We start from the raw sequence: 12,733 nt of genomic DNA, 5'->3' as shown, positions 1-12,733 counted from the left end.
TAGGAGAAGGAGGAGAAAGATGAAGGGGAAAAGTGAGAGGAGAGGAGAGAAGGAAGAAAGGAAAGGAAGAGAGTAGAGAAGGAGAGAAGAAAGGGAAAGAAGAGAGGAGGGGAGGAAGAGGAGAAAGAAAGAGGGAAGAAGAGAATGGAGAGGAGGGAAAAGATGAAAGGGAAAGGAGAGAGAAGGAAGGAGACAGAGGAGGAGAAAGAGGGAGGGAGAAAGGGGATAAAGAGAGGATGGATCAGAGAATCATAGATGGAAGGGTCCTCAGAAGTCAACGAATGCAATCCCCTCATTTTGCAGATGAGCCCCAGAGAAGTTACAAGACTCACCTAGGGTAATGAAGGGGAGGAGAGAAAAGGGGTGAATGAAAATGAGAGAAAAGGTAAGTTGAAGAGAGAGGGAAGAAAAGAGAAGAAAACAAAGGAGAATAGAGAAAAAGAAGGAGGAAGGAGATAAGAGGAGGGAAGGAGGAAGTAAAGGAGAGAGAAGGGAAAGAAGAAAAGGCAAGAGAAGAAAGGAGGAGAGAGGAAGGGAGTGAAGGCTAGAAGGGGAGAGAGGAAAAATGGGCGAGAGAAGGAAAAGAAGAGGAGAAACAGAGTCCTTTAGTTAGAGGAAAGAGGAGGAGGAATATTCAAAGACATTCTAGAAGTGAAAGCGGGGCTGAATTCCTCCACATGAGATAAGGAAGCGTGCACTACATCCCTCGCCCTTCCAGGCCCACGGCTTCTTCCCCACACCGCTCAGACAAGGGCACTTCAAGGTCAGCCTCACACCTCCCTCTCCCTTCTTCCTCCATCTCCCACAGCTCCTTCACCCCAGGAATGACTGAGGACATTTGCCTCCCTTAACCAAGTCACTGTCGGGCTCTTCCCAGACAGGACACAGAATGGACTCCTACTTGAGAAGTTACTGATTTACAAAATCCAGTCTATGTATCTCCAGTTTTCTGGGAGGGCTAGATTCGTCCTCCCCTCTGCAGGGTCCCTGAATGCTACTGTGCCCATCCCCAGGCTGTCAAGGTGGAGTGAGAGGCACCATGATTACAAACTCTAGTCATGCCCTTCCGACACACTACTTTAGAAGGCGTACCCTGCTTTACAAATCCAAGGATAGCAAGCTTCCTCTCATCAAGTCACCATAAAGCAAAAGATACCTGCAGTGGGATTTCTGATATATCCAGCTTGTTGGCAGCCCCAGAGGAAATCCTGGACAGCTTTACCTCCAGCTCATAGAAAATGGCCAGCTGCCCTGTGATCTGCTCAGCTTCTGGAGAGGTAATGTCTAGCATAAGAGGCTGCAGCTCCACAAATGTCTGCTCTAGGTGGGGCTGCGCTGACTGCTCAGAGATGGCGTCATCCTTGATGAAGGCTTCAGGCCTGCGGAGGAACTCATCCTTGGACAACTCGTCGGGCTTGAACGGAGCATCAGATGCAGCGATTTCAGACGGCAGTGGGGCCTCTGGCTCAGCAGGAATGTCTGATGGAAATGGCTCCTCAGACACAAACGGGGCTTCGGCCTTGGGGGGGACTTCAGACAGGAAGGGGGCCTCGGGTAGGAAGGGGACCTCAGGCTGGTAGGGCTCCTCGGGCTTGTCGGATACCTCCAACGATGGGAGCTCCAATGACGAGACCTCCGACAATGGGACCTCAGGCAGTACCTCCAACTGGCCCTCAGATTTTGGGAGGTCTTCACCCTTGAGGACAGCTTCAGCCTTGGACAGGGTCTCAATCCTGAGCAGTTCCTCAGCTTTGGCCAGGGCCTCAACCTTGGACAGGGCCTCAGCCTTCAGGGCAGCCTCTAAAAAATGAAAACTTCTTTGTTACTTTTTTTTTAAGAGGAAGAGAGAGGATTGAGCTCAAGTGACTTCCCCAAACCCAGAATCATTCCAATAAAAAGAAGTTTGCTCCAAATTATCCCAAAACACACTCTCTCTAAATGGCTAGTTTATGTTCGAGGCTCTGAGTGGTCAAGCTTCAGCCAGAAGAGTTTCCTCACTAATCCCCCCAACACATATGTATATTCCAGCACCTGTGTCTTTGTTCATGTCATTTCCCCAACTAGAATGTCCTACCATTCCCTCTTACCCCTCTACCCTTATCCAAACCCTACCCATCCTTCTGGGGTCTGCTGGATACCCAGTTGCAGAAGGTCTTTCCTGACCAGCCCATTGCACTGGGATCACTCTGCCCATGGCATGACATCTGTGATATTATTGTAGGCACCTAAGTACCCGAGATCAAATCCAGCCTCAGACGCTTACAAGCTCTGTGACCCTGAGCAAGTCACCCATTGAAAAGGCAAGAAATAGGATGCCCATTGGACATATAAAGTCATGCAAAATATATTTCCTCATTAGAGGCATACATATTCAAACATAGTTCATGTCTTCATTTGTCTTGCTTGATTGTAACTATTCATTACCAGGGAGAATTCTATTAGGACAGAGGATTTGGTGAGATAGTGATAGAAGACAAGAAAAGAGCATCCACAAAACACTGAAAAAGACCAAAAGGGGGCTAGACAGAATTTTAAAACAATGGAATGTCTTATATGAATGAACAGAATACCCCTGAGCCACCATTGGGAGGACGAGCCCTTTGGGGTGTTTCCCCAGTCCTAGAAATGATCCACATCAAATCACCCTGGTCCACTCTTCCATGGGATCAATGACAGACCTGTGCTAGCAGGCGCCATATGTAATCAGGGAACAGAGGAAAGATCACCGGCTTCCATGAGAATCACACCCAAGACTTGGCCTCATGAAAACTGGGCTTAAACCACTCACCCAAATGGTTCAACGTGGTGAAGTGGAAAGGGCCCTGGATCTGGAATTAGAGGACCTGGGTTCAAATCCCACTTTTGATGCCTATTATCACCTCCTTGGGCCTCAGTTTCTTCCTCTGTAAAATGAGGAGGTTATACCAGATGGCGTCTGAGGTCCTTTCCAGAGCGATGATGCTATGAGATGCCAATGAGCCCCAATCTTAGCCCTCATCACCCCCCTACGCCACTGGCCTCTGGGCAGTACCCACCGGCCTCCTTCCTGAGGTTCTCTTCCAAGGTAGAGAGTTTCACATCATATGAATTGCGCATGGCGGTCATGTCCTCTTCCAGCTTGGCTCTGGACTCCTGCTCTGCTTTGTAATCAGCTTTTAGCCGGGCCAGCCTCTCCTCATACTCCTGAAAGACAGGCCGGCATGTCCACAGTCAGAGGATCGGAAGAGTGAGAGCTGAGGGGGACCTTCGAGATCATTTAGACCAACCCATTCAATTATCAGGCAACTGGCGATGCAGTGGGTTTGCTCTGGGCAAAACCCTGTCAGAAAAACCCGAGTTCAAATATGGCCTCAGTCACTCACCAGATGTGCGACTCTGAGTAAGTCATTTCACCTTTGTCTGCCTCAGTTTCCTCATCTGCAAGATTGGGGTGATAATAATAACACCCCTCTCCCAGGGTTGTTGTTAGGATCAAATGAAATAATATTTGTAAAGCACTTAGCACAGTGCTTGGCACAATAGTAGGTGCTATATAAATGCTCACTCCCTCCCCTCCCCTCCCCTCCCCTTCCCTTCCCTTCCCTTCCCTTATAAATGAGCCTTGTCCAAAGTCATACAACAAGTTCTTGGCAAAGCAAGTGATGGGGTACTTGGGTGCTTGTGCTTGTACTTGGACCCCAATTTCTCCCTAGTCTCTGAAACATTGTCTCTGACAATCACTGCCCAGCCCAATGCCAAGCAATTACTCATGCGTGGGCCCCAGCACGACCCTTATCTCTCTCCCTGGTGCAGCTACACAAAGCTGGGTGAGACAGTGCTGGGCTGCTCAGGCCCCAGCCCTCAGATCATGCCTCTGGAAGCCTCCCAATTCCTTAGTAAGTTCCTGTCTTGTGAGAAAGCTTTCCCTTGTTGCAGCGCATTCTCTCATCAAGACACAGAGAGAGGGGTGCCTTGCCCAGCCCGAGGAGTTTTGTCCTTGGCCAATCCAAGGACTCTTCCTCCTGCCAGACTCCAAAGATCCATACCTCTGTCATCTCCCTCCCTGTCTGGTATACTCCCTGCACTTTCTCATCCATAGCTTCCAAAGACACTTGGACCTTTAATTACCTCATCAGCATCCCTGGCATTCCTTTCCCATGCCCTTTTCCCTATAAACCCTAGCTCCATCCTCAGTCTCTTGCAGATTCCTTAAGAATCCTTGCCCGCTAAAAAGCTTAACAATAAATCTTTGCCACCTTGACTTAAAGAATGCTTGAGTCTGTGAATTCATTCCAGACGACCCCATCCTGTCCTCCAGCCTTTGAGGGGTCTCAACCTCTCAGACTGCAGCACAAGGATTCCAACTCAAATCCAGTGCTCTTTCCACTATCCCACGCTTCCCTGGGGCTCAACCAAGAGCAAAGAGGCCTGGTGGGATACCTGCTGTCATCTAAGGGAGGGACCCCTTCCTGTCCAGCTTCACCAGGACCTGGTAGCAGTCAGAGGGACCTGGCAGACTGAGTTCATTAGTTGTTTCTTGAGTTTTTTAATTTGTATATATTTTTTCTTTTAATATTACCTTAATTTCTAAACAGATCTTCTCCCTACCTAACAAATCATCCCTTGTAACAAAGAATAAAAAAGGGGGTAGGGTTGAGGGGAGAAACACTAGTATGTCAACATCTTCCATAGGGAAGAGAGGGAGACAGGCATATTTTCTCATCTCTTCTTTGAGGCCAAGTTTGGTCATCATAATCACAGTGTTAATGAATTACTTTTACCTAAATAATTTACTCTTGGCGGCCAACCACCTGGTAATGACCATCTCCTCAGTCTGTCATTGGGCCCAGGCTGGAGGCCTTTTCTCATGCTGACATAGGCTTTGAGAATTCAAGGTACCATCCACACTGGGATGAAGTACAGAAGGACTTTATAGAACGGGGAATAGTTGTTGTTGTGGTTGTGGTTGTTATTATTATTTTGCACAAGAGAAAACTGAAGCTCACAGAGATAGAGTTAATTGCTCAAAGCTAGCCAGCCTGTTAAAGCCGGCAAAGCAGGGGCTAGGACCCAGGTCCCCTGGCTTCAGGCCAAGAATCCAGAGCCATGTTCCTTTGCACAGCCTAGACATGGCCAACCTAAAGGGAAACCAAGGACCTCAGAGGTGCCTCTGCCCCTTACTACCTCTGTGGTATTTGGTAGGTCATTTAATTTCTCTAGGCCTCAGTTTCCTCATTCATAAAATGAAGGGATTAGAATAGATTAACTCTAAAGTTACAGGATCATAGGACCTTGTGATCCCAGGACTTCTGAGTTCCCCGTTATATCAGGCGCAGGAGTAACAACCATCATCTTCATTATCGTCGTCGTCGTCGTTTTAATAAGTGTTTTAAGATTTACAAAGAATCATTTGATTCTCACAATCTAAGGAAGAGATGCTATTATTGTCCCCATTTTACAGAGGGAGAAACTGAGGCAAACAGAGATGAAGTGAATTCCTCAGGGTCGTGCATCGATGTCCACGGCTAGAACTCATTCCAAGTGGGTAAACTTGTTTTCTCTTGTCCTTATAAAAGTAGGTTCCCAGAGAGTGCCTAGGCTCCCTGACCTTGTGGGAACCAGCCCTGACTGCCAATCATTCCCCAGGCAACAGACCTCTTGGGTGCCATATGGAGCCATGGAGTAGAGGAAGGATCACTGGACCCAGTGAAAATCAAAGCCAAGACCTGGCCTCATGAAAGACCATGGGCTCCAACTACTGAGCTGACAACACAAAGACAGCCAACATGGCAAGGTGAGAAAAGCACTGAATTTGAAATCAGTGGATCTGAGTTCAAATCCCTCTTCTGAATCTTACATTCTATATGACCCCTACAGAGTAAGTCTCACCTCACCTCACTGGGCCCCAGCCGGGGAAATGGCTGCCCCATTTCCCAGGCGCGAGCCCTCCCTAGTTCTTACCTCCCGAATCAATTGCTTCTCTGCTTCAGTATCTGGCTGAGGAGGTGGTGGGGGTGGCAGCTTCTCCTCGGTCTGCTCAACTTTATCAAATAGCTGGTTCGACAACAAGGCTGGCAGGAAGCAGATCACAGGGGTCAATGTGTAATCCAAACACACAAGTGCTTTAGAAACCACGCTTAGAAATTAATTTGTATAATCCTATTGATAACAAACTATTATATGTCTCAGTTTTACATACATCACATAATTAAATTAAATATGTTTATTGGGAGTTTAGACCAGACTTGGGGAGCCATTGGCATAGGGTAGTGGTGTCAAACTCATATAGAAACAGATGCCTGCAGGCAGTCATATTGACTTAGAAAACCACAAATTAACATTATCTAGGTTGTATCCAATTTTTATTGACCCTGTTAAACATTTCCCCAAATGCATTTTAATCTGGTTCAGCAGAGTGTTTTGTTCAAGTTTGACACCTCTGGTATAGGGTACTCCTAAGGAGGAAATTCCCTCCAGCAATGAAGATCAACCCCTACTCTCTAAAGTGATTTTCCTTAAGCACAGCTGGACCCCCGCAACCAACCCCAGTGGTTTCCTATTGCCTCTATATCAAATAAAAGCTCTTCTGTTTAGTTACCTTTCCAGCCTCAGTGGATATCACTCCTCTCGCCACATTCCAGGATCCAGCCAAACCGGCCTTCTTTCTGCTCTTCACACAAGACCCTCCATCTCCTATCCAGAACACTAATGCTTCCCTCACCGCCATGTCTGAAATGCCCTCTTCTTACCCCTGCCTTTTTTATAAAGCCCTTCTCTTCTTTTAATGGTAGAAGGGCCAGAATTTAAGAATACCTGGTAGGAACAAATGGCATCAACTGACACCATAGTACGTCTCTGTTTTTTATCAACAAGGCAAGGAAAATAGAGTAGGATGAAAATCTTTATTTCAAAGTGAAATTAAATAATTAATTATCTTATAATTATTTTATAATTAGTTATATTAAATAATTAATTATTTTATAATTAATTAATTAAGCCTACTTGTAATTATTTGTTTTTAAAATGCATTTGCACAGATAGAAGAAATCATAATAAAATTATTTAAATTTTTTTTTAAATTCTTAGTGCAATCAACTCATGTGATTGACTCACCTGATCTTAGACCAACACCATCTTTTACATGAATCCTTTCCTAACTCCCCCAACTCCCTCCCAAATTACCTTGAATTTTATTACTTTGTCTATATTTGTATTTCATCACTTTAAATTAATTCTGTCTATATTTTATATGCAATTCTCTTCCTCACAAGCTCATTGCAAGTAGGGGTCTTCAGTCTTTGTACTTATATCCTCAGTGGCTGGCACATAATAGGCACTTAGTCCTCATGGCACATAGTAGGCACTTAGTACATGTTGATTGGTTGATAGAAGAACTACTTCTAGAATAGTGGTTCTCAAAACTTTTTACACTTTACAGTCTTAAAATTGATTGGTCACCTACCCCCAAGAGCTTTTGTTTGTGTGGATTATATCGAGCGGCATGCTGGAGCCAGCTCATATCAGCTCAAGAAAACTGATTATTAAATTTTCCTTGTAAGAATTTACACCTTGGAAATAGGCAAGTAATACAAATCAGGGCTTGATTCATTGTTTTATTAGTTGTCTAGGCTTAAAAAAATGATGGAGAAAATGATAATTTTGCAGGTTAAATTTAAAAGTATATTATAAACATATTCCCAGTCCCCCCCCGAGCTGGTTGTTAAATATTTACCAGCACATCCTTGGTTTTCTCTATCAATGTTTACCATATTAGAAATTAAAACATCTTAGTATTACTATGAAAATAGTTTTGACCTCAAAAACCCCTGAAAGGGCCTCAGGGAGCCCCAGGACCAAATTTGGAGAACTGTTATTTTAGAAGGCATTTCCTGGTTCCCCCAGCTGTTAAGTGCCTTCCTTTCCAAGGTTACCCTGTATCTACTTTATATGTGTCCTCTATATACCTATATATGTATTTTGTATAGACCTATGTATATAGTCACACAGCTAAGAAATATCTGAGGGAAGATTTGAACTCAGACCCTGACTCCCAGGCCCAGCGCTCTGTGTACTGGCGCCCCCTAGCTGCCCATCAAAAGGAACCAGAGGGAAGCCTCCAGTGTGTTGGGAGGTCCTCTGTAGCTGCTTTTCCGAAAGAACTGGACCCAAATCACCTCTGCTGACGTGGGAGTGGGTTGAGTAGCCCTGCCTCTGGGGATGAGGTTGGAGAGCCCTTGGAGTCATCATTAAAATATAATAATATCTGGCCTTTATTTCTAAAGGGTTTATGCTTCACAAAGTGTTTCCCCATCAGCCCTCTCACTAGATCCTTGGTAAGGGCAGGGGTTATTATCCCCATTTTACAGAAGGAAAAGCTGAGGCCCAGGGAGAGGACTCACCTAAAGTCACACAAGGAGTCAGTAGTCAAACCAGAAGCTGGACCTAGGTCTCTTGAGTCCCAGGACAGTGCTTTCTCCACAACATCATAGAAGACACAGCCCACCTCCAAGGAGAAGGCTGGATGGGAGCACAGGCAAACTTTCCCTCTCTTCACGGTTTTGATGAGGGCTGGTCATCTCTCTCAGCTTTTGCCAGGCTCCCATCAGTCCCTTATCAAGTCAGAACTGATGGCCAGCGTGCCTGCAAGTGACTGTTGGGGTCATTGAATTCGGAAGCAGGAAGACCTGAGTTCAGACCTTGCTGTGTGATCCTGGCCTTGGTTTCCTCATGGGTAAAATGAGAGGGCTGGCTTCGATGGTCTCTAAGTTTCCTTTCTGCTTTAAATCTGTGAACCTATGACTATGATGAGAGAGGAGCATCTCCAGATGAATGGAGGAGTCCAGGGCCCCTGCATTGTGGCAGACCCCAAGAGCTGGAAGACCATGGCCCTGAAGTTAGGGGTGGGGGCTTTCTGGCAGCCATGGCCATTTGCCCCTCACATTCCCACAGCCTCTAGTGACAGCAGAGATATGATGAGCAAGACAGTCTAATAAGCATGTGGGGGGAGGTGGGTGAGTCATCCCAGCTGACGAGCAGCTCAGCACCGCTGCCATGGGGACTGGCGGAGGAGGTTGGCGGTGCACGGGTGGTGGGAGCAAGGAGAAAGAGACCTGCCCCCTAACTGGCAGATATGATCAATATGCCCTCCCACCTCCTACACCCACCGTCGCCCTGGGGTTTGCCAGGCAGCTTCAAAGAGCCCATTATCTCCCTGGCCTACATGAGCAAGAATTCAATGAAAAAGGCCCCCATCATACAGATGTGAAGACCAAAGCATTCAAAGGGAAAAGGATGTGACGCTCAAATGAGACAGACAGACACAGATAGATAGACAGATAAGATAGAAAGACAGACACATGCATATATATGCATTTCATATGTTTGTGGATGTATGTATGTATGTGTGTATATGTTTATACAGATATATAAAAATGCAATATAAATGCCAGCTGTTACAATTACACACAATGAATTTTTTCAGCCCCAGCAACTCATGAAGGTTTCTTGCTACACCACAAAAGGGTCGAGAACTGTGTTGGGGAAGGTGTGCCTCTACGAAGAAAACACCAATCCATGAGGGATTTCAGCATAGTTTACATTAGACTTATCCTCTGGAGACCCCGGGAAACCTCAGATACCTTGGGAGGTGGCATGTTACAGTGAGTAGAGCACTGGTCGGGAAGCCCTGAGTTTGAATCCAGCCCCAGCTATCTACTGGGTGGCCCTGGGCAAGGCATGTGATATCCTAGGGTTCCAGGCAATTCTAAAATGATACCTTACAGAGCAGCAGGTTTATTAGTCAAGGGAAATTTCTCACTGGGAGCTTCCTACGCTTATAATAAAATAACAGGTCTGCCTGGAAAAAAAAATGCAGGGGATCATTCTTATGAGGGCAAATGAAACCAATTCCATCTCATAAGAACAGAAGGATTTAAGAAGCCCCAAGGTGGGCAAACATCTTGTCCCATCACATCTCCTACAAAGACCCTGAGGGACAGTTTGGGGGCCGGTGTCCTCCCTGAAGTACTCCAAAGTTCAGGAATGGTCCTGCTGAATCCAAGGCTCATCTCAGGGGCCCCCTCCTACAGGAAGCCTTTCATGGTGCCCCCAAGTGTTTCTTACTCCTCAAATCCTCTCAGACCTGCTTATCTGTGTAAATGCAGCATGCCTCTGGTAGAATGAAAATTCCTTGAGGACAGGGTCTGTTTATCATTTGGGCTTTGGCACATTCCAAGTGCCCAGCATGGTGTCTGGCACACAGTAGGCACTTAATAGATGTTTGTTTAATTGAATTGAGTGCCTATTTCGACCTGGTAGAGATTCAACTCAACAAATCCAACAAATGTGGTAGTGCCTACTATGTGCATGGTGATGCAAAGATTAAAAACAAATCACCCTGGATTATTGCAACAGCTTCCTAATTATTCTCCCTACCACAAGCCTCTCTCTACTTGAAAACATCCTCCACGTTGGCCAGAGGGACCTTCCCCAAGCACAAAGTTCCCCACGTTACTTCCCTGCTCATTAAGCTCCGACGGCTCCTTGTGGCCTCTAGAATAAAGCCCTGTGACCTTTAAAGACAAAGTCGCTATCTGCTTCCATCCCAGCTTTCCAGGCTTACTCCACCTTACCCCCCCTACTTCAGGAAGGAGTAAAATGGTGGGATGTCCTAAAAGACTCGTTCCTCAAGAACCTTCTGAAGTTCCCTATCCCCTCCAGGATAATGTATAAATTTCTCTCCCTTTCTAATCAAAGTCATCTTCTACAGGGGTGGGAGGATGGATTAGACCGTGGCACAGGAGAGATCAATTGGGAAACTAGCGCAACGCCAAGGAGTGGTAGACACGTGCCATCCAAATAAACATCTAGAGCTTTGACGGTCATCCCCACGCAGATCAGCCAAAGAGCCACGGCGCCCCCGGTGGCCCCGGCGAGCCTACCTGTCAGGCGGTTTGAGGTCACTGTTTGAGCCAGGATGGCCTTCAGTTTCTTGATCTCCTCCTGGTACTCTCTCAGGAGGGCGTCCTTGGGATCCTCGTTGATGCAAGGCTTGTTCTTGATGTTCTTGGCTCGGTTGGCATACCGCAGGGTGCTGAGGGTCTCGTCGTAGTTATTGTCGGCAGGGGACAGGCAGGCCACCATGAGGGTCTTGGTGTTGCCCCCCAAGGAGTCCTGCAGCAGCCGGGTCAGCTTCGAGTCGCGGTAGGGGATATGTTTGCAGCGGCCGTCCACCAGGGCCGAGATGACGTTGCCCAAAGCCGATAGCGAGAGGTTAATTTTTGTGGCCTCCTTGAGCCTCTCTCCTGTCGCTCCCGTTTTCGACTGCCGCTCGCTGCCGGCCAGGTCGACTAGGTTCAACTTCCCGGCCCGAAGGTGGTCTTTGCCTTGCTCATCTGCAGGGGGAATAAACACGTGGCAGCCAGGGAGAGAGAAAGGGAGAGGGGTGGGTTGTTTGGTAAGCTCCATCCCTGGTCGGCCAAGATGAGACCTTGGGGAGGCTTTATCCAACAGGCTTAGTGGACGGGGCAGTGGGCTTGGAGTCACAAAGGCTCAGGTTCAAATCCCCCCTTAGACCCTTACCAGCCACACAACCCTGGGCAAGTCACTCAAACTCTCTGGGCCACAGTTCCTTAATTTGTAAAATAAAGGGGTTGGATATGAGGGCCTCCAAGGTCCCTCCCAACTCAAAATCTACAATCTGATAATACATTAGCTACGTGACCCTCAGCAAGTCTCTTTATCTCTCTGTGCCTCAGTTTCCTCATCTGTAAAATAAGGGAGTTAGACCTGATGGCTTCTAAGGTCCTTTCTGGGTCTAATGCAGTGATTTTCTACCTGTAATCCTGGACTCTTTCCTCTCCTGCATAGTTCCCAAGTCTTACAGATTCCACCTCAGCAACATCTTTTGAGACCATCCCTCTCCTTCCAGTCCCACCCTAGCACAGACGGCCTCTGATTACTCCCCTCCTAGACTATTCCAACAACTTCCTAACAGATTCTCCCACTCCCCTTCTCTCCCCACTCCAATCCATCCTGGAAACCCTGGAAAAATCCTTTCTTACACAGAGATACGGTCCTGTCCCTTTTCCCTCTGCTCACAAATCTTCAGTAGCTTCCCAGCAAGTAAAAGTGACTCCGGCTAAAATTCAAGGACCTCCGTGATGGAGGACCAGGGAATCTTGGAATGAGTTGGCAAGGACCCCAAACAACATCTCATCTGACCTTTAGCTGAACAAGTATCCCTTTTGCAACACACCAGGACTAGAAGTCACGGAGCCTTTGCTGGGCAGCCCATTCCCCTTGGGGACAGCTTTAATTGATATCCAACGTAGATATGCCTATCCATGGCTCCTCATCCTGATCGCCAGAGCCAGGGAGGTCAAGACTAATGGTCTTTTTCATGACAGCTTCAATATACTTTCAATATACCATCTATTTCGAATACTTCAAGACAACTCTCATCCAAAATTTCTCTGACTCTTCTCTTCCTCAGGTTAAATATACCAGTTCCTTCAGCTGAACCTTCTATGGACACAAGACCCTTAACCATCTCAGCCTGTCCTCCCCTGGAGGATGCTCTCCAGCTTATCCACGTCCTTAATAAACTGGAGTGCCCACAACTGAACACAGCACCCTAGATGTACCCTGACCAGAAAAAAGGATAGTGTCCCTCTTTATGGACACCAGGCCTGTCTTAGTGCAGATCAAGATCCCATTAGCTTTCTTGGCGGCCATATCACACTGCTGACTCATA

At 46.9% G+C, this 12,733-nt stretch overlaps 1 protein-coding gene across 5 annotated transcripts in view; it reads right to left on the bottom strand.

Annotated features, from left to right (window-relative positions):
• KIF17 (kinesin family member 17) overlaps positions 1 to 12,733 on the bottom strand; it is a 60,230-nt gene that overhangs the window by 21,483 nt on the left and 26,014 nt on the right. For all 5 annotated transcript variants that reach the window (XM_027841429.1, XM_027841427.1, XM_027841428.1 and 2 more), the window contains exons 5-8: positions 10,920 to 11,372; positions 5,941 to 6,050; positions 3,036 to 3,183; positions 1,157 to 1,800 (exon numbers count right to left, since the gene is read on the bottom strand). In XM_027841429.1, the coding sequence (XP_027697230.1) occupies positions 1,157 to 1,800; positions 3,036 to 3,183; positions 5,941 to 6,050; positions 10,920 to 11,372 (1,355 nt within the window). The remainder of the gene's footprint in view (positions 1 to 1,156; positions 1,801 to 3,035; positions 3,184 to 5,940; positions 6,051 to 10,919; positions 11,373 to 12,733) is intronic.

The sequence above is a fragment of the Vombatus ursinus genome, unplaced genomic scaffold (genome assembly GCF_900497805.2).
Source record: "Vombatus ursinus unplaced genomic scaffold, bare-nosed wombat genome assembly UNPS02014859.1, whole genome shotgun sequence".
Taxonomy (NCBI): domain Eukaryota; kingdom Metazoa; phylum Chordata; class Mammalia; order Diprotodontia; family Vombatidae; genus Vombatus; species Vombatus ursinus.
The sequence above is the reverse complement of the archived record's forward strand: the minus strand, read 5'-3'. Positions and strand labels throughout refer to the sequence as shown.